Source organism: Saccopteryx leptura, chromosome 5 (genome assembly GCF_036850995.1).
Source record: "Saccopteryx leptura isolate mSacLep1 chromosome 5, mSacLep1_pri_phased_curated, whole genome shotgun sequence".
Lineage (NCBI taxonomy): Eukaryota > Metazoa > Chordata > Mammalia > Chiroptera > Emballonuridae > Saccopteryx > Saccopteryx leptura.
In genome coordinates, this window is record NC_089507.1 from 164772917 (window position 1) to 164795485 (window position 22569).

The 22569-nt window shown below is 52.0% G+C and overlaps 1 protein-coding gene across 1 annotated transcript in view; it reads right to left on the reverse strand.

The window, feature by feature from the left end:
- The window catches only part of CACNG4 (calcium voltage-gated channel auxiliary subunit gamma 4), a 56959-nt gene extending 39749 nt beyond the window's left edge, over positions 1 to 17210 (reverse strand). The window contains exon 1 of the mRNA XM_066386514.1: positions 16762 to 17210. Within this exon, the coding sequence (XP_066242611.1) occupies positions 16762 to 16981 (220 nt within the window). The 5' untranslated portion in view covers positions 16982 to 17210. The remainder of the gene's footprint in view (positions 1 to 16761) is intronic.
- Positions 17211 to 22569: the final 5359 nt, after the last annotated feature.

Below are 22569 nucleotides of genomic sequence, written 5' to 3' on the forward strand. Positions count from 1 at the left end.
CTGCCTTAGGCGCTAGAATGGCTCTGATTGCGGCAGAGTGACACCCCAAGATGGGCAGCGCATCGCCCCCTGGTGGGCATGCCGGGTGGATCCCGGTCGGGCGCATGCGGGAGTCTGACTGCCTCCCCGTTCCAACTTCAGAAAAATACAAAACAACAAAACAAAACAAAACAAAAGAACCTTACAGAGTGATCAAAAGATACCTGCATATGATATGTGTATCTGATAAGGGCTCAGTATCTAATATGTGACTTGTACTTTACTCTTAACTAAGACGGCTGCTAATGGCTAAAAGAAGCATTAGCGAGCACCTGGCAACAAGGAGCCACAGAAGCTAAGACCTTGGCATCCGCTGGCATCTGAAGGGTCCACTGATTAGTTGACACAAAGAGTAAGGGATCCTCACGGTGATGGTACCAGTCACAGTGGAAACTGCCTTTCCTGTAGGGTTACCAAGCAAAGATGTTTTTTTCTAAAGAACTTACACAGAACCTGAGTGGTGGTGGCACAGTGGATAGAACGTCGACCTAGAGCACCCACGTTGCAGGTCTGAAACCCGAGGTTGCTGTTCGATCCCTGGTCAAAGGCATGTATGAGACACAATCAATGGACGCCCAACGAAAAGGGGAGGAACAAGTTCATGCTTCTCTTTCTCCCTTCCTCTCTCTCAAAAAAAATCTACACAGATGGAATTGGTAATGCAAGAATTTTTTGACAGAAGAACCCTTCATTTTAAAGTGCTTGGGGATTTTTTTGGGTGCAACGAAGCATGCTTAAACAAGCCACAGGGAGGTTTTTCAGGACAAATTAAAAGCAAGCGCTTCTGTGCAAATTTCATCGGGTCCATATTTTAAGAAACCTTGGCCAGTCTGGCTCCGGCAGAAAAATTCTCTCAAAGGAACATTTCATGATACAGCTTTTATGTTAAATGCTTAGTTGTACATATGTGACAAAAGTTGGTAAGACCAATGATCTGGGCTTTACTTTCTTTTCACTGACTTCTATACAGGGTCAGTTTGGGTGCTTGGATTGTAGGAGGTGGATTTCTAGGAACGGAAACCATGCTTTTGGGAAATAAAGATTCAACTGCGGACGGCTGGCAAAGGCTTTTATCCAGACATCAATTTGGTTATAAATCAGGGTGGCTGGTAATAAAACACTGATCAAAGGTGGCTGGGCGTGATGCCGGTAACCGTGTTTTGGGACACATTTAAGAATATAGAGAAACAGCACCTTTAATGCCAAACAAACATACACATCCATCCATCTGTCTGAGGACAGGAGACGCCTTGGGGCTTTTTACATTTAAACATCAGGTGTATATATATTTTTCCAACATAATAGAAAATTTGAAAAAAAATAGAGGGAGATAAAATAAATTACCCAGAGTTCCCATGACCACATTGTAACATTTCGGTGCATTTCTTCGTAGTATTTCTTTCCAGCGTCACGGAACAGCCACAGCCATATTCCCATCTATTTTGTATTAGATGACCTTTTCAAGGTTCCACACCTGTGCGTTTTTTGACTCAGTCAATTTGCTATTTAATAGAATTTTCCCTGTGTTTAATAACCTTCTTAATAATCACCGAGTTAAAATAATACATTTTTATCTAGGATATGCTTCAAGAGCTTTCAAAAGACTGCTTTGAACAGGAAGGAGAGGCTCATGTGACTTAGCTATGGCAGACAAGAAAGGAAAAGGGAGAAATCATTAGAAAAACAAGAAAGAAAGAGGGAAGAGGGGGAGGGAAGCAGGGCTCGGGACACGGAAGAACAAGGGACCTAGGTTTCAGAGGGTGCTCATTGAAGGGGACCCACTGGTTGGCCAGGTGGGTGCGGTAATCGTAGGGACAGTCGGAGTGGCAGCAACCTGAACAAGGGCCCTTGGGACACATCAAAACAGCCTCCAAGTGTAAGAGTATCTGACCAGGGTGAAGGTAGGGGACAAGGCAAGGGGCCAGCGAGCAACTCCCTGAGAGAGTAAACCTCAAGGCCTCAAGGCCATGGCCACTCTTTCTGAGGTCCCCATCCACAAGAGGCCACCATGGTGGAAGAAGGGTTGCCTCCAAATGTTTAGGCAAATGGGGGACTCTCCACCCACCAGGCATCTGGCTTTGCCTCACATGCAGGAATCCGTGGGCAGAAAGACAACAAAAGCTATTTTTCATGCAAGAGGAGTTGGACATCAGGAAAAATCAGAGCCCCTTTGTATGACATGCCAAACTGCTGAAGCGAGAAAATGTCTCGGGCGAGGGCTCAGATGCGAGCCGGGAACAGCACGCCTGCCCTGGGGAACCCAGGCAGTCAATGTGCGCTTGTTATCAGGCTTTTCAGAGCGAGAGCAGGAAGCGAGTGCGGGGCATCCTCCCCCCCACTCCCATCACACAGCAAAGATGAGCTGGTGACATGGCCTTGGCCAGACTGTCCAGCCCCTGGAAGGGAGCCTGGATGTCCTGAGATGTCCTTGGGGAGTCTTCAGGGATCCATCATCTTTTCTTTGCTTGTGGTTTGAACTGGGGGCTGGGGGCTTGCCAAAGACTCCCTTCCTCTGAGATCCATCCTCACTATGGGACCCCTTCCCGTTGCCCCATGTGCAGGGTATTCTTTGGGTTAGAGAATGAGGCACTGATTCCAGCTCCAAGCTAAGCACTGACATATCTCATCTTGGCTCCTGCCTGCAAATCAGCACAAGGGTTGCAAATATCCCCATTCTGCAGAGAAAGCAACTGAGGCTCAAAGGAGATGGAATGACTGGCCGAAGGGCCACAGCCAGTGAGAAGCAGAGCCTGGATTCAAACCCCGAGTCACTGGGGGTTCTGGACCCTCCACTACCTCGTCCTCTCTGAGACGTCAGTCACAACAGCCACTGTGTATTTCAAGTCCATGGCGAGGCAGACGTACGCGGAGCCCTGCGTGTATTTTCCATTTGATCCTCCTAAAGACCTGGAGATAGGTGCTGTTAGAGCCCCGGGGGGAGACCTGACATCCGGGTGTGTGCCGATGCTCTTCACACCCTGTGCTCTGTTATGCTGCCCGCCTTTCTCCTGCGGGTTCCCCGGAACCAGCGTGTAAGTTCCTTGAGGGCTCTTTGCACCCACAGTGCCCGGCAGGAAGCCAGGCCCATAAGTGCTCAGCAAGGACAGAGTTTTAGGTAACACTGCTCTCTAGGCAGCTGCTGGTTCTGGGCAGTGTGTGGGGTGGGCCTTGGGAAACATAAGAGAGAGGTGAGGTCTGGTTCCGGCATTCCGGCACCGCCTCTGTGCGCCATCGCAGCCACCAATTTCTGTGCCACCTCAGCGCCCTCCAGGCTGCCTGCCTCCAGCCTCAGCGCCCCTATCCCACTCTCCTAATCCAACTCTTTTTCTCAGGGTACACCAGGACACTCAGGAGCAGCCACATAACTGGTGGGGTGCAGCACAAAACGAAAAGGCGGGTCCGCTTGTTCCAATGTGATAAAGAATTTCAAGGTGTGACAGGGGATCATTAAATGATGCATATGGGCCACCTGCACAAGTCTCAGGCCCATGACTATGACCTTGGTGACAACCGTCATTTTACATCCTTTGAACATGACCTAATACTAGGGTCTGGAGTTTTCTAGGGTAGTCTTTTATTAATTTTTTAAAAACTTTTTTTTTTTATAATTTTATTTTTTTAATGGGGTGATATCAATAAATCAGGATACATATATTCAAAGATAACATGTCCAGGTTATCTTGTCGTTCAATTATGTTGCATACCCATTACCCAAAGTCAGATTGTCCTCTGTCACCTTCTATCTAGTTTTCTTTGTGCCCCTCCCCCTCCCCCTTTCCCTTTCCCTCTTTCCCCTCCCCCCTTAACCACCACACTCTTTTTTTTTTTTTTTCTGAAGCTGGAAACGGGGAGAGACAGTCAGACTCCCGCATGCACCCGACCGGGATCCACCCAGCACACCCACCAGGGGCGATGCTCTGCCCCTCCCCTCCGGGCATTGCTCTGCCGCGACCGGAGCCACTCTAGCACCTGGGGCAGAGGCCAAGGAGCCATCCCCAGCACCCGGGCCATCTTTGCTCCAACGGAGCCTTGGCTGCAGGAGGGGAAGAGAGAGACAGAGAGGAAGGAGGGGGTGGGGGGTGGAGAAGCAAATGGGCGCTTCTCCTATGTGCCCTGGCCGGGAATCGAACCTAGGTCCCCCGCATGCCAGGCCGATGCTCTACCGCTGAGCCAACCGGCCAGGGCCAACCACCACACTCTTATCAATGTCTCTTAGTCTCACTTTTATGTCCCACCTACGTATGGAATAATGCAGAAAAACTTTTTTTAAAGAATTTATTTTAGAGAAGAAAGAGAGACAGACAAGTGGGGAAGGAGCATCAACTCCCATATGTGCCTTGACCAGGAAAGCCTGGGGTTTTGAACCGGCGACCTCAGCATTCCAGGTCAATGCTTTATCCACTGTGCCACCACAGACCAGGCTTCTTTTTTTTTAATGTTTAAAAAAAATTTTACTATTAATTTTTAAAATTTATTGTGTTAGCATGGATTCAAGTGTCCCACTCAATATAACACCCTTACCCTTCACCCACGTGTCCCGTTACACCTCCTTCGTCCCCCTCCCTCTAACTCCCTTTCCCCCTTCCCTCTGGGACTTGCTGTCCTGTTATCTGTATCTATGTGTTATGTATATCTAATTTCACTAATCCCTTCACCTTCTCTGATCCTCTAGGGTGGTCTTGATTTTAGACTTTCTCGATATGCCTACCTCTAACTCCTACCTCTCCAAAAATCTACGCATACCAACATTCCAGGATCTCAATAATATTTCTTATAACGTCTCTTATACTGACAACAGAAAATCTCTTGCTTGCTCTTTTTATCTAGAGTTTGGTTGAGAAAGTACAAATGTCACAATGCCATTTGTCTCACGGGGGAACCCAAGACACTGAGGTTCAACATTCACAGCCTGACATCTATCTCATTGCAAGGGGAGATGCTTCCATCCATCTAGCCAGCAGGTGCCTCCCACCCCCGTGTCTCCAGGCCAGCCCTGCCTCAGCCCTGCAGTGACAGGTGGTCCCCTGCCCTGTGCCTCAGCCCTGCAGTGACAGGTGGTCCCCTGCCCTGCCTCAGCCCTGCAGTGACAGGTGGTCCCCTGCCCTGTGCCTCAGCCCTGCAGTGACAGGTGGTCCCCTGCCCTGTGCCTCAGCCCTGCAGTGACAGGTGGTCCCCTGCCCAGTGCCTCAGCCCTGCAGTGACAGGTGGTCCCCTGCCCTGTGCCTCAGCCCTGCAGTGACAGGTGGTCCCCTGCCCTGTGCCTCAGCCCTGCAGTGACAGGTGGTCCCCTGCCCTGTGTCTTCAGCCCATCCCAAGCCGAGTCTTCTGGTTCCCCATCCTCAGATCACTCCTCCTGGGTTCAGTCTCTTGGGGAACGGCTCCACTGCCTTGAGGTGTCGATTATATCCATTTATATCCATTTTATAGACGAGAAAACTGAGGCTCAGAGAAGCTAAAAAGTTTGCCAAGGTCACAGAGCTAATACAGCGTAGAGCAGGATTCAAATGCAGATCTCTCTGACTACCCCATCCCCCAGCACCTGTCTTATTAACCATCAAATGGACTTGGTTCAGATATCCCCTTCCTGGAGCCTCCTCTGGACGGAGAAGCTCCCAGTGGGAGGTGTCAGGGAGATGGGAGGGGCGAGGTCTGCCGGGCTTTTGTAGATCAGGGAATACACCTGGCTTTGTCACAAGTGGGATGTGGTCCCACTGAAGGGTGCTGAGCTGGGGAATGACGTGATCTGATTTATAGTTTTATAAGATCCTTCTAGCTATGATTGAAGGGCTAGCATGGGGGTTGGGGGGCAGGAGAGTGAGCAGGGATGGCTGAGGCTACCGCCAGGATGCGGGGTCCCTGCTTGGTGTCAGGGTGAAAAGAGGCCAAGCCAACAGTGCTTCCTTCCAAGAAAGTGAGCCTCAAGTCCTGTCCCCTCAGCGGTGCCTCTGAGGGAGCACAGTCACCATGCTCCTCACAGCACTTTCCCAAAGAGCACTTCATGGAACTTTCGCAAAGCGAGGGTGCGGGGGGAGGGGGAAAGGACACAGGATGAGAGGAGGACAGAGGGAGATGGAGGAAGGAGGGGACATGAAAGAAAGATGGGAAGAAGGACAGGTATCATTTGCCAGTTTGACAGCCAAGCAAACTGAGGCTCTAGGAGGTAAAGGGATAAGCAGGAGACTGTCCAGGTAGCTGGTGGCAGAATTAGGACCAGGCCACAGGTGTCCTGCCCCCTGACCTCCTTTAACCTGGCCTGTATCCCTCCACACCAAAGTTCACAGCTGTAGCCGGAGTGCCCGCCAGGGAGTGCCTGGGTGGCAGCCATCACCTCTCCAGGCGCTGCCTCGGTGCTAGACCCTATTTCAACTAATTGACTGCCTTCAGGTTCAGATTTTATGGTTCCCAGAAGGCATTCGCAGTGGCGCAGCCTCTAAAAGGTGAGGAGACAGCATCACGTTCTCACTGGTCTGGACAGCCGGGGAGGCTCAGCTTCTCTGTTCCCAGACCCTGAGATCAATGAGCTGACCTGGGGCCTCCCTCAGTTTGGCTGCAAAGGGTGGGCCACTTAATTCTTCTGGGAAAACCTCCAAGTTTCAGGAAACATGGAAATGGGGAGAAGGCAACCACATGACTCTCTACAAGGTGCCAGGCACCATGAGGGTTTTTTGCATCTGTTTTTCTCCTATAAACTTTACAACAATCCCAGGTGTCAATTCCACGATACTTCTGTTTTACAGTGGGGGTAACTGGGGTTCAGAGAGGTTAAGTAATTTGTCTGAAGACACACAGCTGATAAGGGGCAGAGTCTGGACTCAAACCCAGGTCTGTGTGACTTCAGTGCTGGCTGTCTGAGGCTGCCATGAGGACTAATGGGGGTGGGAAAGAGTGACCAGGGACAAAACCTAGCCCCTCCTGTTTCCTCAGGGAGAGGAAGTGACAGAGAGGCTGATGGCAGGTTAGACAGGGAATCTAACCTTTTTTTTTAGTTATTTAGTTTTCTCCTAGGCTCTGGTGATGGACTTGAGTCAAGAAACTCCCTTAGGCCTTTCCACATCTTTCAGAGAGGGGCAATGGTGGGGAGGACAGCATCTGCTGAGCATCTCGGCCGGCTGGCAGTGGTGGCCTTGGCAAGGTAGGAGGCATGGAAGGGTCAGGACAACAACGGGCACCTTGACTCAGATGGGGGAGGGGAGAAAAAGTGAGGGAGGGGCATGAGAAGCCCTTGTTAAAACCCAAAGCCCTATAAGGCCATGCTCAGTGAAGCCCCCTGTGGCTAGTGGGCATAAATTCTCCAGGAGCCCGAGGAAGGAGCTGTGGTGCTTTGCAGAGGCGGCAGGTTAAAGGATGGATAGAAGTTTAGGGGGATGGGTACACATGGGGGTGATGGAGAGGTCCTGATGTTTGGGGGAGCAAAAACAACCAGAGGACTCCTCAAACCCAACCACGTCTCTAGCTCCAGGACCCCAACAGGGTGGCTTTCTTGCCCCTTCCTGGCTCTGGGGCAGTGGGAGGGAAGGAGAAGAAGGCCCAATGCCAAGGCAAGGCATGGCTAAGTGTGAAGTCACACCCTGCTGTCCTCGACCCAGCAGAGACATCCAGGAAGAAGCCTTGGAAATACAAAGGGGCAAGAATGTCTAGCCCCTGCCTAGACGCTGCCCAGTGATGGATGACCTTCGGGCCTCCCTCGCAGCCCCTGCGTGTGGACACTGGCAGCTAAGCTCCTCTCCTGGCTCCTGGCCACACCCAGGAGCCTGGTGGAAGACAGAGGCCAGAGCAGTCCCAATTCCCCACAGCTCTCCAGACAGACACTCCATTTGGGGAACACCTACTCTGTAGGCGTGTGCTGGGGACTTTCGCAGTTACTGCCTCACTGTCCCATTTTTCAGACATGTGAGCAACAACTCAGAGAAGTTAAGTAATCTACTCAAAGCCACACAGCCATGTGGCAATACTGGAATCTGAACTCGAGTCCCCTATCCTTTACCCCTTGCTCCCTTTTCAACAAGGTCCATTTTAATGGGAGAGACTATCGCATCTATAAGGAGACACAAGTACATCTCTTCCAGGCCTCTGTAGCAGAAAGAGCGAGGCATCTCCTGAGCATCAGTGTCCTTTGGTCACGTGCACACTGTAACTCTGCCGTGGCCAGGTTCTGCTCTCCGTCCTAGCCCCCGACAAGCTCAGGGACAAGTCTGTGCTCCACCTCTGGCAACGCAGCCCGCCTTCTGTGCACGCACCAGACTCCACCATCGTCTTATTAGCCTAATTTTATTTTAACTTCCATCCTCGGCCCTCATCCATTTCGAGACTTATTTTGTCCCTTCTTTCCTTCTTCCCTGTTTCGGCCGGAGAAAAAAGAACAAACAGAGTGAAATCATGTGATATAATATTTGCAGCTTCAAAAGGGTTTTTCATATGGAGAAACTGATGTTTAAAAATATGTCCATGGTCTGGTACCAGGTCCTGACTTGAAATTTAGGAAAGATGGGTCTCTTAGGGCAGTGATCCCCAACCCCCGGGCCGCAGACCAGTACCGGTCTGTGGGCCATTTGGTACCAGTCCGCAGAGAAAGAATAAATAACTTACATTATTTCCGTTTTATTTATATTTAAGTCTGAACGATGTTTTATTTTTAAAAAATGACCAGATTCCCTCTGTTACATCCGTCTAAGACTCACTCTTGACGCTTGTCTCGGTCACGTGATACATTTATCCATCCCACCCTAAAGGCCGGTCTGTGAAAATATTTTCTGACATTAAACCAGTCCGTGGCCCAAAAAAGGTTGGGGACCACTGTCTTAGGGCACTTCCCAGGGCGCCACGATGGGGGGCTGGGGTGGATCTAGGCAGGTCCTGCCTGGTCCATCCCTGGGGGGTAGAACCAGTCTGTTCTCTTTTTGGAGCTGTTCCCAGGAGGGCTGGCAGTGAACACACTCACAGGAGAATGTCCTTGTTGGAGGACAGGGCGGCTCCTCTCAGTGTGTTCGCAGGTTAACTGCGGTGGAGGTGAGGAGCTGCAGCAGGGAAAGGCCCACAGGGGGAGTTCCCTCACCTTCGTTTCTTGCTGCTTTCTCTGTTATGGTGGCTGCTCCTTGCCCAACCTTCCCCCAGATGCTGGCCCCAGGGGAGGCTGTGCAGACAGAGCCCTAATGAGACAGCCCCCACACTCACTTCGGCTACCGGTTGTGTGACCAACAAGCTGTGTGACCTTGGGTAAGTCGCTCTGCCTCTCTGGTCTTCAGTCCCCTTTGCTTGCAGAGCGTGAGGATGGGGCCACATCAGCAGTGGACACAAGCTGGGCCTGTCACGGGCAGAGTGCGCTCGGTCACCTGCAACTCATTACTCTTTCCTTTAAGCTTTGAAAAATTTTAAGTGTTCAATTACAGTTGATATTCATTCTTATTTTACATTACTTTCAGGTGTACAGAACAGTGGTTAGACAATCGTATACTCTACAAAGGGACCTTCCTGATATTTTAAGTACCCACCTGGCACCATCCAGTTAATACAATATTATTAACTATATTTCCTGTGCTGGACTTGACATCCCTGTGCCTATTCTGTAACTACCCGCTTGTACTTCTTAATCCCTTTGCCTGTCTCATCCAGCCTCCCAGCCCCCTCCCCTCAGTGATCACCAGTACAATTCATTACTCTTAAGAAAGGGACCCAGCGGGGCACCATCCATGTGCCCAGTCACCTAAAGCAGGTGCCGGGTCATCCCATTAGTAAAGCTGCTCCCCCCACTTGCATCTCATGTGTTTTCTAGAAGGAAAGAGAAACCAGTGGCCTTCCTACCAGCTACCAGGAACTAGGTCTTCCCCTGCCCCCACCCCAGTGATGCTTTCCTTGGAGCAGTGGTTCTCCATGGGGGATCGTTCTGCTCCCCTCAACCCCAGGGGATGTCTGGAGATAGTGTGGGTTGTCACAACTAGGGTGGGTGGGAGGGAGGATGCTACTGACTTCTAGTGGAGAGATGTCAGAGATGCTGCTTGCATCTTTGTGTGGCTCCACACAAAGAGTGATCTGGCCCCAAATGCCACTAATACTGAGGTCGAGACACCTTGCCCTGTCGTGAGGGACAGTTAATGTTGAACCTACACACTGGGGTCTATTGTACGTTACGGCGATTCTCCTGAGTTATGTATGCTGTCTGGTACTTTCTTGTGCTCCTCGGTTATAGGGGTGTCAGAATCTGGGGACCCTCGTGGGTACACTTCTGATTTCCTTTCCCAATCCTGTTCCTTCATCTTCCCAATTTGGACATGACCCCACTAAAACGTTCACAGCCATAGCCCCACATCCAGGCAGTCATCCTGGATTCATTCCCCTCTCCTCCGGCCGTTTCCTCCTCTTGCCCTTCCCTATCCTCTCCATCTCCAGTGCCAGGTCCCCAGTCTGGTCACCTGCAGCGACCTGGACTGGTTTTCTGGTGGCCTCCACTGCTTCCCAGAACTTCCTCCAAATGCAGCCATATACTATGTATTCTAAAAACATTAATCAGATCCCTTTACTCTCCTGTCCAGAACCCCCCAGAAGGTTTTTACATGACCCCACATAAATAAGCAGGCTCCTGACCTTGCCTGCAAGGCCCCTGCCAGACTCCCGCATGGGGCAGAACCTTGCCCTACCCCTCCTGCTTGCTGCCTCTCTTCCGTCCTCACCAGCTAGTTTCCTGGGGCCTTGGCTTTCCTTTTCCTCTTCCTGGAAGGCCTTCCTCTCATCCTTCTCTGACAGCTCTTTCCTGTCCCCTCGACTGACGGCCTCCCTCCCCGGCCTCCGTCAGCACAGCCCCGTGGTTTTCATCATAACACTCATCAGTACCTGGAAGTGTCAGCTACCCCATTGGAATGTCAGCTCCAGGGGAGCAGAGATCATATCTGTCCTGTCCATCACTGTGACTCACAGCTTCCCATGTCTGATGCAGAACAGGTGTTCTGTGAGCATGGCCTGAATGAATGAATGCATGCATGAATGAATGAAGTGAAGCGTGCTTGGCGGGCAAGTGGCTCAAATCCCTTATGTGTGTCTTGGCAGAAAAAAGGTTGAGAGCCGCTGAACTAATCTCAAAGGTTCTTCCAGCCAGGGAAACCACCCCTTCCTTCTATGAGCCCATGACAAGGCCACATGGACCTGGTTCAACCAGGAAGCTGTGGGTGGGGCTCAACGGGGCTCTGTGTCGGGAAGTAGGACGTGGGAATGCTCCAGACCTTTCAGACCCCACTTTCAGATGAGGAAACAGTGGCCCCAGGCTCTCTTCCACAGCTCCAGTTGGGGCTATACTGTTCTTCACCTCCTTTCCCTCTGAGCTCTGAATCTGATGACCTGAGACCCCTACTACTATCCACTTCCAAGATTGTGTCCTAAAAATCTCCAAAATCTTGGCCTGAGGAGACACACACAGGAGGTTTCTTTTCAAGACCTGCTGGTTTCCTAGGGATCCTTTCTGAAGCCCCAGACATGGGGCTCCTCCAAAGCCAGCTCTGTGATGGGGCTGTTACGTCAGATTCCGGGCTGGGGCCCACCAAGATCCCCAGCTTCTCCTCACTAAGTCATGGGGATCCAGTTAAAAGGAGCTAGTTTTTCTCATGAGAAGAGAGAAAGGAATAAAGAACAGAGGAGGGTGAAGAGACAGAGGAGGACATTAAGGGAAAATAGACACAGGATGGGACTGCCAGGGTCCCTTCCTGAATGACAGGATAGTGAGCACCAGTTAAAAGACAAGAGCAGAAAGGGAGAACAATAACAACTGTCTATTGTTAAAGACTGCATGTTTCTGTCCCTTCCTGCCAAATCCATATGTTGAAGCTCTAACCACAGTAGTACTTGGAGGTGGGGCTTTTGGGAGGTGGCTAAGTGTAAATGAGGTCATGAGGGTGGGGTCCTCAGGATGGGATTAGTGCCCTTATAAAAAGAGACCAGTGAGCTAGCTCTCTGCCACGAAAGCACAGCGAGAAGGAGGCAGTCTGCAAGCCAGCAAGCAAGCTCTCACCAGGAACCAAACTGACTGGTACCTTGATCTTGGACTTCTGTCCTCCAGAACTGTGAGAAATGAATGTCTATTGTTTAAGCCACTGAGTCTATTGTGTCTTGTTACGGCAGCCCGAGCTGACTAATACAACACCCTTCCCAAATCTTGGTAGTTCAATATAAAAAGGACATCCCCCAGCTGGCAGAAGCCTGCTTGTCTGTTCACACTCAGCTGAGATCTGGACAGCGGAAGGAGTCCTCGTCCTCAGGAGCCATCCTAAGCCTCACTTTTTATGCCTATAAAAGGCAGATAATTAATATTTACCTTGAAGTGTTGTTGACAATTCCATGAACTAATAATGTAAGTCCTGCCTGAAGATCTTCAATGCGTGATGGCTGTTATTATTAACACTAGAGGGCAAGGGAGGACCTGCGGGGGAGGTGACTCGCTGGCGGGAAGGAGGCCTGAGCTGGCTGCTGTCACCAACCAGGTCCTGATTGGACAGGCTATCCGTGGGTTATTGCAAGAGAAAATGAAAGCAAACACAGACAGGAAGGGTTCCCAGCCCAGTGCCTGGGGCAGGTGGAGAAAGGATGTTATTTGGCTCGAAACCTCCGGGTTAAGGCAGAGCTTCTGAGTGGACCTGCTGTGAAAAGCTTCCAGGTGCCAGAGGAGTGAGCCCTCTTCCGCCTCAGCAAGGGCCCGGGAAGGGGGCTGGAGCCCCAGGCAGTCCCTGAGGACTGTCCTCTCCCTCCCTGGCCCCAGGGTGCAGGACTAATACTTTCTTTCTTTTCCTCTGTGTGCCGTAGTGTAAATAAAGTCTGGGTACACTGGTGAGAGAGGTGCCGCCCAGGTGAGGAAGGTGAGCACAGTTGGGGCAAAGGACCCTCTCACTCCCAGGGTCCAGAATCTTTCCCCACCTTCCCCGGCTGGAGCCAGATCACAGCTGGCACGAAGCAGCCATAGGGACCATCCCTGGCAGCAAGGCTGCCATTTTAAAGCTCTGAGAGGGCTGTGAATGTGCTGGGGACAGTTTCCTCTATGGGCGACATGAAGCACATGCAAGGGGCTGAGGCTGAACTTTACCAGACCTCTCCTAATGGCAGCACAGGGACTGGGTCCCTCGTGAAGCCTGGTCACCAGCAGTCCTGGTGAAGGATCCGGAGCTCCCAGGGGGCGTGGGGAGCTTTGACATGCTGATATGAGCTGCTGTCATCTGGGCCCGAGCCTCCTTACCTCCTTGTCCTCACAAGTCTCTTGTCCCTAGCATACAACAATCGCTCCGGGTGCTAGTTTACATTCTGTAGCTTGCCTAATTTAAAAATGCACTGGAGATTGAACAAATGCTGGTTGGTGATTTCTCTGATTGAAACGTCTGCAAAGATTTATTACTCCTTTTCTCTGTCCCCAGCCTTGGGCTGAGTGTCACAAAAGATACAAAGAAAAAATAACTGGGGGTCTTGGGGAAGGAGGGAACTGATGGTTAATTATGGTTAGGATAGGCTAGTGCAGAACCTGGTGGAAGGAGAGATAGAGAGACAGAGAGAGAGATTGAGACAGAGAGAGAAACATAAACAGAGACAAAGACAGAAGTAGACAGAGAGAGGAGAAATGAAGAGAGCATGTGTTATGCAATATTTGTATACTACTCGTACCTTCTCACTTCTAAATGCCTTCATGCTTGGGTAGTGAAGTATTTAATTCTACTTTAATGGCACCCCAGAAGTTGTGCGGGAAAGGGCAGGATGATGTGGAGGGAAGAGCTCTGTAGTGAGACAAAGGTTCAAAGCTGGCCCTGCAGCCTCCTACATGGGTGCCTTTGGGCAAGTGCTTCACCCTCTCTGAGCTTGTTTCCTGTCTGCAGACGGGGCAAAGACAGGGCCCTCTCAGGGGCGTTGTGATCATGCCATACAGAAACATGCACAAAGCTCTGGGAACTGGAGTATTTTGGCACTTGTCCAATAGAAGGGCACAAGGGTTTTGGGGGGAGGTTGCAGAAAGAGGCTGGGGTGATGTCAGTACTGGTGGGGCTCAGGGCAGCACTCAGCTGGCCTTCTGCATGCAGCCCTGCCAAACTGCGTGTCTGCTTCACAAACACAGAGTTGGGCTCTTCTGGCCCAGCAACATCATTTATGGGAAACAACCAGGAAACTGAATCCGCTGTGTGTGAGTGGCCAGCGAGCCCGTCAGAGTCCCCCCATCACCACCAGGGCTTTGTTAGCTGCCTGCTGCAGTATTTCTTCAGTTTCCACTCAGAGGTTTGATCTTCTCTTCTCCCCCACCCTCCATGTAATGCTCTGGGGCACTTTGTTAGAGAACGGGTAGAAATAATGCATTTGACACACAAAAGCCAATATTGAGGTGACCAGGCCTCTCCATGCCCCCAGGGAGTGACCTGGGGTTAATGTGTTGTCTGTGTCTCAGCCCAGACACTTGCTGGCAGGTGGTGGCATCACAGATGTCAGATAACTGTAGGACTCCTCCACATGTGCTTTTATGAGATAAGCTGGCTGTTTCCACACAGGTTGAGGGATTGTCATGATGATTCCAGCCACAGTGAATCCTGAACCAGCTTCCTCTGACCTGGGTTGGTCCAAAGATGTTCTAGCCCTGGGAGGCGGTCTGGCTTGGCCCTCAAACCCTGCCTCTGGGGGACAACAGGCATTGGTGAAGTTTCCCCAGATGGCGACTCCCCACCCTCCCTCTGCCAGTGAAGCCAGCTGTCCAGAACTTGGGGCTTTCTTGATGAACACATCAATCCTAATTAGGATGAGGAATTAATAAAGGAGACATTCGAGCCACTCTGCAGAGGCCAGGCTTGCCAGTGTGGAGGGGCCCCAGTTTCCACCGTGAAACCTGAAGGCCTGGGGTCCGCGTGTATGTGTTTGGGTGGTGACAGCACCATGACTGTCCATGTGCCACGTGGGCAGCACCCAGTGGAGCCTGTGAGGCGGGCACTGCATCCCCTGCTCACAGGCTCCACTGCTCTGTGTCTAACTCAGGTGCCATGGCAGGTAGTGAAGTGGGTACATGATCCAAATGAGAGGAGTAGGTGTTCGTGATCTGAGCAATTACACACCAAAAAATGATGTTTTTCAAAAGAAAAGAGGAGGGTGTGATCGTGGGCCCATCGAGCCTTTGTGCAGCTGTGTTTCCCAAACTATTGATTGCACATTCCTGCTCCACTTACCCCTGGCATTAAGCTACAAATTGTAAAGGGTAAATTAGCCTACTTTGGAAGAGGATGTGTGTGGGGGGACAGAGGTGGGCAGAATTGCAGATGAGAACAGACATGGTTCAGGAGGAGAGAAAAGGGACAGGTTGGACCTCACCAATCCTACCCAGCTTTACAAAGCTTTTTTTTTTTTTTTTTTTTTAAAGGTAACTCCAAATGCAGCCAGAAAAGGGCCATCTTTTCAAGAGCTCCCTGCCAACCTCCACCAAGATCCAACCAAGCCAAACGATTTGCAGGTGCTGTGACTGCGGTTTTAGGGAGGCTAGGTGTGTGGGAGAACCTCCTGAAAAACTGAGGGGCGGAGCTAACACGTTAAAACGTTTCAAAAAAACAAAGACGAAACTCTAGCCAAGGATATTTGAAAGGAACGCTCTGCCATCTTCCCCCATCCCCTCTCCAATTTGAAAGCCAGGACCAAGCGGCAGTCCTGTCCTCAGCCTGACTGGGACCAGATGGCCCCTCCACAGCCACCTGTTAGTACGAGTTCCGAAGCTGGGCGGGCGGGCAGGCACCCGGGAGGCGCCGAAGTCGGGCGCATTTCGCCATAGGAAGCGCCCGGGCCCCTCCCCCAGAGGGAGCGGTCCCCACAGTCCCGGTGCACCCCATTTCGGCCCCTAGAGGAATTCCAACCTTACAACACCAACTACTCGGCCTCTTAGTGCAACAGAGGTCGAGGCACCGCCTCTCCTACCCTGACGGGGCAACCACGCCCCTCCCAGGCCGCTCCTGGTCCGCGGGTGGCCTTCGCTCACCCCAGTTCTCCACGGGGGTCTCCCGTGGCCTCCTAGCCCAGGGACCACCACGGAGTACTCGCAGCCCCAGTCAGAGGAGACTGGGGGTCGCTCCCCTTCTGCCATCGAGCAGGTAGGAGCGGATGAGTAGCGCCAGGGAAGAGTACGGGATGGAGTAGGGTCTTGGCGGCGTCAGACTCTGCCGACCCGACTTCCCCAGACCCGCTGAGAGCTCAACCCCTGCTCCCACCCCTCGGCCTGGGCCTAATGCTAGAGCTGAGAGGTCCCGGCACTCCCCGCCCCCGGCCGGCTCCGCCCCAGGATGGCCAGTTCCCATAGCAATCGCAAAGACACCGGTTGCCAAGCAACCCCTCCTCCTCCTCCCTCCCCTCCTCTACGATCCTCTCCCCCCAACCCCAGCCTCCGCCGGCCCCCTAGCTAACCTCCACCTCCCCCGGGGGCGTCGGCGCGGTCCCTAGGGGTCGCTCTGGTGTCCGGCTGAGTGCGCGCGCGCGCGAGTTTCGGTGTTTCATTGTGTCTGTGTGCGAGGGGGTGTGCGTGTGTTAGCGGAGAGTTTGTGGGATCGGTGAGTTGGGGGTTCCCTAGCTGGGAGCGACCCCGAGCTGGTACGCAGCTGGCCACGAGGGGACCCACCCGCTCCCTCCGGCTCCTTTGTGTCTCGCGCGAAGCCAGTGCCGCGCCCACCCCTTTCCCAGCCGGCGCCCCGGACAGGGGTGTGTGTACGCGCGTATGTGTTGGAGATCGGGGTGCCGGGCTGGTCGTACCTTCGATGCAGCACACCCGCCACAGCCCCGAGTGGGTGAGGTCGCCGCGGGCGCGGCGGGGCGGGGGCCCGTCGTCCATGGTCAGGTTGCTGCCGTTGCAGATGTGCGCGCTGGAGTAGAGCCAGTAGTCGGTACCGATGGCGATGGCCATGAGCGAGAAGGCGGCGAACGCTCCGGCCGTGGTCAGCAGCAACTGCAGCCCGCGGTCGCATCGCACCATGGTGGGCGCCTCATAGTCCGCCGCCCGCCGGCCCGGCCCGCCGCGCCCGCCCGCCCTCCTTCCTCCGCGCACCGCTCCGGGGGCGCCCGGGCTGGGGGGCCGAGGGCCGGGGGGCGGCGCCGCGCTGCGCGCTCCGACCCCTCGCCCCGGGCGTGCCTGCGTTCTGGCAGCGCCGGGGCTCAAACTCCGAGGCGTGGCGATGAGAGAGGGCTGTGCTGGCCGCCGGACCGGCTGGCTGCGGCGGCCGGGGGCTCCTCCCTCCAGGCCCGCCCTCCCCGCTCGGCCCGCGCCCTCCGCGCCGCCGCGCTCCGGCCCGCACCCCGCACCCCGCCCCTCTTGGCCCCGCCCCTCGCGCCTCGGCCCCCGCCCCAGTTGGCGCTCCACTCTCTTCCCCTCTCCGCGACCCACCCCCGGCCCGGATTTTCTCTCCCTCCCCGCCTCTTCCTTCCCCACTCTTGCTCGCGCGCTCGCTCCGTCTCCCAGGGTTCATTCACATTATTAGAGCGCAGGAAGCCGCGACACCGGTTTCTTAGGAGCAGCGAAGGGAAACCGCGTTCCCAGCTACCTCGCTTACCCAACGCAGGACACCCAGCCTCCCCTTAGACGGCCCTGGGACTCTTTATTATGGGCTGTGTGTGTGTGGTGTCCCTCTTTCCCCCGTGTACAAATCTATGCCCTTTCCTGAATGTATAGGATGTATAGGTGATGAATGTATAGGAGTGTGGGAGTGTTCAGGTCTGATTTCCAGAAACCCCAGATGCGAGTCTTAGCTAGGAGATACTGCAGGCCAACCCGGCCCCTGCCACTCTCCTCCCGCACCCGGTGGCTTCTGCCTCCCGCAGCTGCCCCGGATCTGGTGGCAGGGCCAGAGAGTCCCCGGACTCTGGGGTTGAGGCAGAAGGGAGGTGTCAGCCAGAGGTCTTTTGGGGAAGAATATAGGATCCCTGTTTTATAGGGGGGGGGGTGCGGCTGAGATGGAAGCCAGGGCGCTCCCCCATTATTACATTTCTGATGGTACATTACTGCGAAACCAGGAACAGCCCGGTTGTACTAGATTCAAACATCCCAGCCCCTGAGCTGTTTTCCCTCGTTTCCCCAGCTCACTCTTCAATACCTTTATTTGTTTTTGCCTTTCGCTCTACTCAAGCTTAACTGGCTTTCCCTCACCTCCTCCCCTTGATTGCCAGCCTCTGCCTCAAGCCCTGCTGGCTTCACTTAATTGCCTTTGCTGCTGGCATGATCTCAACCTGGACACACTCTCTCTTCCCCTCCAAGCCAATTCAGGCTCCTCCTCCCTTCAAAAGGCAGCTCCAAACTCTTCCAGGAGGCCCTGAGAGCAAGCACCTGGATGTCTATCCAGCATGCCTTTGCTTCCTACCTCCCCCAAGTTCATGTTGGCATCCCTGATGGGTTTCCTGTGGGGTGCAGCACTGCTTTTGGCCCCAGACAAATGAAAGAGGAATATGGAGAGTTACTATTCTTGCAAGATGCAGCTTAAATTTTACCTCCTTTGTGGGACCTTCCCTGACTTCCACTACCCAGAAAAAATCAATGACCCCCATGCTGGAATTACTAGTCTCTCACCCAGAAGATTGTGAACCTTTCTCATATATGACATATATGGGGAAGAATATTGCTGAGTGAAATGTATTCCTTTTCTACCCCCTGGAAAATTATAGTCTGGTTCAGGGAAATAGAGCATATAAATAAAAGAGGGAAATCCAAGATGATATAGCCCAAGGACCAGACTGGCCACATTAATTAACATTTGTTGGCACCCTTCTTCTGCTTTTGGGGCTTCTGTTTTGCTTCCTCAAAGTCTCAAAGGACAAGAGTCATCACCATATATGTTACTTCCAGCCACCTGGTTCCAGTTCTGGGGGAGGGGCCCAGAGTGTGCTGGAAGGAAGGCGTGTGGCTGGTGTGAGAGGGCTTGCTGTGGCTCCCAGCAGGGCTGCACCTCTATCCCTAATATCCACTGTGGTGAATTCTGGGTTCTGTTCTCAGAAGCTCCCAGAAAGGTGGATTTCAAGCTTTACTTTCTTTTTCTATTCTCTTTCCTTTTCTTTTCCTTTCTCCTCCTCTACCTCCTCCACCTCTCCCTCTCCTTCCTTTCCTCCTCCTTCTCTTTCTTCAAGGAACAAATCTTTGTTTCTTTTTAAATAACTTAAACAGAAGCCCAACATAAACTAGGTCTCCCACCAGAGCTGGCCTTGCTGTGGTTGAATGGGAGACCCGAGTACCTGTACTCACCTACCCACACACACCCCCACAGCCCCCAGAGCACCTCTGTGGATCTCAGGTTCAATGAAACATGGTGTGAAAACCCCAACATCTTGAGACAGCTCCCGGATCACTTGCGGATGACATCTGGGTAGTAGAGTCCTCCTTCAAGCAACGGATCCTCACATTAGTCCCACAGAGACAGAACAGAAATATTCTTTCATCAGAGTCCTGTTGTACCAGCTCCCACTCCTCCACTCTCAAAGGAGTGTGAGCAAGATTTGAGAGAGCACTGGACTAGGAGCCAAGATGATCGCCATGTCTTGCTGGCTCCACAACTAACTAGCAGGGCGATCTTGGACAAGCCAAAACCATGTGAGAGAAAGACACTTCTCCCATCCCCCCTTCAGAGTTGTTTTGAAGGTCAAACAGAGTAGCCTTGCACGTTGCACGCACTTAATGGCCATTATGAATGAGTAGTAAATGCTCCCTTTTCTACCTTCCCTTAGAGGCAGTGTGCCTAACACCGTTTAGGGCAGTGGTAGTCAACCTGTCCCTACTACCCACTAGTGGGCGTTCCAGCTTTCATGGTGGGCGGTAGCGGAGCAACCAAAGTATAAATAAAAAGATAGATTTAACCATAGTAAGTTGTTTTATAAAGATTTATTCTGCCAAACTTAGGGAAAATCTGACATAAAGTACTTGGTAAGTAATTATTATTATATGCTTTAACTTGCTGTAACTCTGCTTTATAAATTTTATAAAGTAAAGTTACTTCTCTACTTTATAAATCACCATTACTGTGGAACTGGTGGGCAGTTAGAAAATTTTACTACTAACAGAGATACAAAAGTGGGCAGTAGGTATAGAAAGGTTGACTACCCCTGGTCTAGGGGATAGATGTTATATTTTGTGTTTATTCTCACCATTATCCCCCTTACAACACCTGGATAATCCAAGGCACAGAGAAGCTGAATAACTTGCTCAAGGCCTCACACCTGCAAGATCCTAGCTCAGGTCCTGATGACTTCAGGGCCAGAGTTTCTCAAGGACACTGACAGCCTCTGGGTCGTTGTCCAGTACCCCTTGATCTTAATGTTATTACCCCTTAATTTGGGGGATGGGAAATCCAACGGGGGTTGGCAGTTTGCCTTTTTTCCCTGTGGACAGCCCACTGAGAGCCAAGCTGCGTCCTGAGACTGTGAGGGTGTGGATGGTGGAGTCAAATAAGGACCTGACCCGTGGCGGAAGGAGCTGGAGCCAACTCAAGACTGTCTGAGACCATTCATCATGCCTGGGTGAGCACAATTTAAATCTGGAAATTTCTGCTCAGCTGGATTAGAAAACCCTAAATGGCAGTATTTAACTACTGCCTGAGGTCCCTGGAGTTTCTCCCATGTGACATTTCCAGATCTGAGCAAGGCATGTGCCCTTTGCTTGCTCCGGGGGGACTCTGGATTGGCCTTGTTCTGAAGAGGCTGGATGCTTGACCTCTCCCCACAGAGAGCTGCTCAGTATAAATTGTCCTATTGGGAGAGGGGACCGCATCATACATATTACCTCTCTAGACTGCTGAGGAGCTGGAGATATGTGGTTCTGTCTTCCAAAGCTGTCTTATTCAACATAAAGTGGTTTCTTTCCCCCTCATGGGATCATTTGGGTAATTACCACAATTCTTCACTTGACTTTGGCTGCAAAGACAAAGCTTTAATGAGCTCAGAACCCTCCAACCATCCCAACTCCAGGGTGGAGTGGCCAGGCAGCTGCGGTGGGAGAGGAATATAGTATTAGGCTGCTCATGCTGCATAACGTGTATGTCATAGCAGTGGGCGGGGGGGGGGGCACATTTGCATTCACAGGGAGAAGGAAGGGAGAGACCCTCAGCCAGCTAAGCAAACACGGTCTCTTTCTGCCCTGGCTTTGAAAGTCTTTATCAAAAGCTTTGTTTCCCCTCTTTGTCCTCCAGAAATAATGACCTTCCTGTGGCAAATTTTGTAATATCTCACTTTCATGCCCAAAGCAGATGTTTCTGCTGATTTCAGAAGGCTTAGTAGGGGGGATTTTTGGGAGCTTGGGAGAGATTGGTTGTGAATAGACATAAAGAGTGATTTTGAGTTTTGATAGCTCAGGGTTGGGGATGAGTCTTAGAAGGTTCCATGTGGAGCCTTATCTGCAACCCATCTAAGCTGCTCAGAGTCTGAGAAGAATGCCTCTGGACCTGGTGCTGACAGTCTTCCTTCCATCAGATTATGCAGACAGATTATGCAAGAATGGCTTTTTTTCTTCTTCAGTATTTCAGGAGGGAGCGTGCAGATCAGAAAATGCTACTTGGCTTTATCTATTCAAGTTTATTCCATTTCATTTGCTTATCACTTATATCCCATTTGAGGTGAGGGAAGCTGGATATGCAGCTCTGCCACAAAAAAAGCAGTGGCACGCTCCTCGCCCCCACAACATGCCAGCCTCTAGAAGGACAGAGGGAAATGAAGCAGTATTTATTGAGTGCCTTCTGAGTGTCAGTCACTCTGTGTGCATGCCACTAACTCATGGCAACACTATGCAAGATGGATGCCTTGACTTCCATTCTGTAGAAGATAAACCTGCAGCTAAGCAGAGTTAGTGACCGAGCTGGGATTTGAACCCAGCTCTGCCTGGGGCAGAGCCAGGCTCTGTTAGCTACTACATGGCACCTTATTCCCTGGAGGGTGCAGAGGCTCAGGGTCTTCTAAGTCTCTGCCCACATCTGCTTCCTCCTCCACTCCTCCTTCCTGTATTTATCCAGATGAAGTCAGTTTCAAATGACTATCAAAGTCACATGGGGGTGGAGAGGTTAGGAAAAGGCTGTACCTGCCACCCAGGTAGGGTGGTACAGGCTCCTGTTTCCTGGGAAGGCCTGGTGAACCAGGCTGATGGCTTCCATCAGCTTTAGAAGCTCTTCCTCCTCTCTCTCCTGGCTGGCCAGAGTGAGGATAGGGCCAGCCCATGATCCAGGCCAGTGGCTTCTTTGAGACAGCTCTGGCCTCTAGCTGCCTCCCTCTCCTGGCCTTTTTCTGTAGCAGGAGGAGAATGCAGCCCCCTAAACAGTAAACCAAATATTGTCCTGGGAGTGGAATTTGTGTGGGCTTATTTAAGATCTGTGTGTTTCCAAAATTGATCCCATTGGGGGCTACGCTTCTGCCATGCTGGGCCATCTACCCAGAATCTGCTCTGGAGCCGGCCCCGATGATGAGCATATTGATATTAACGACCTGGCTTGGCCAAAGCTTCTAGCCCAGCATGCTGGATAGTTAGCTGGTTATTCTGAGAACATTCTTTTCCAAACACTCAACAGGACAAATAAGCCCAGAGGTTCCTTTGTCCACAGT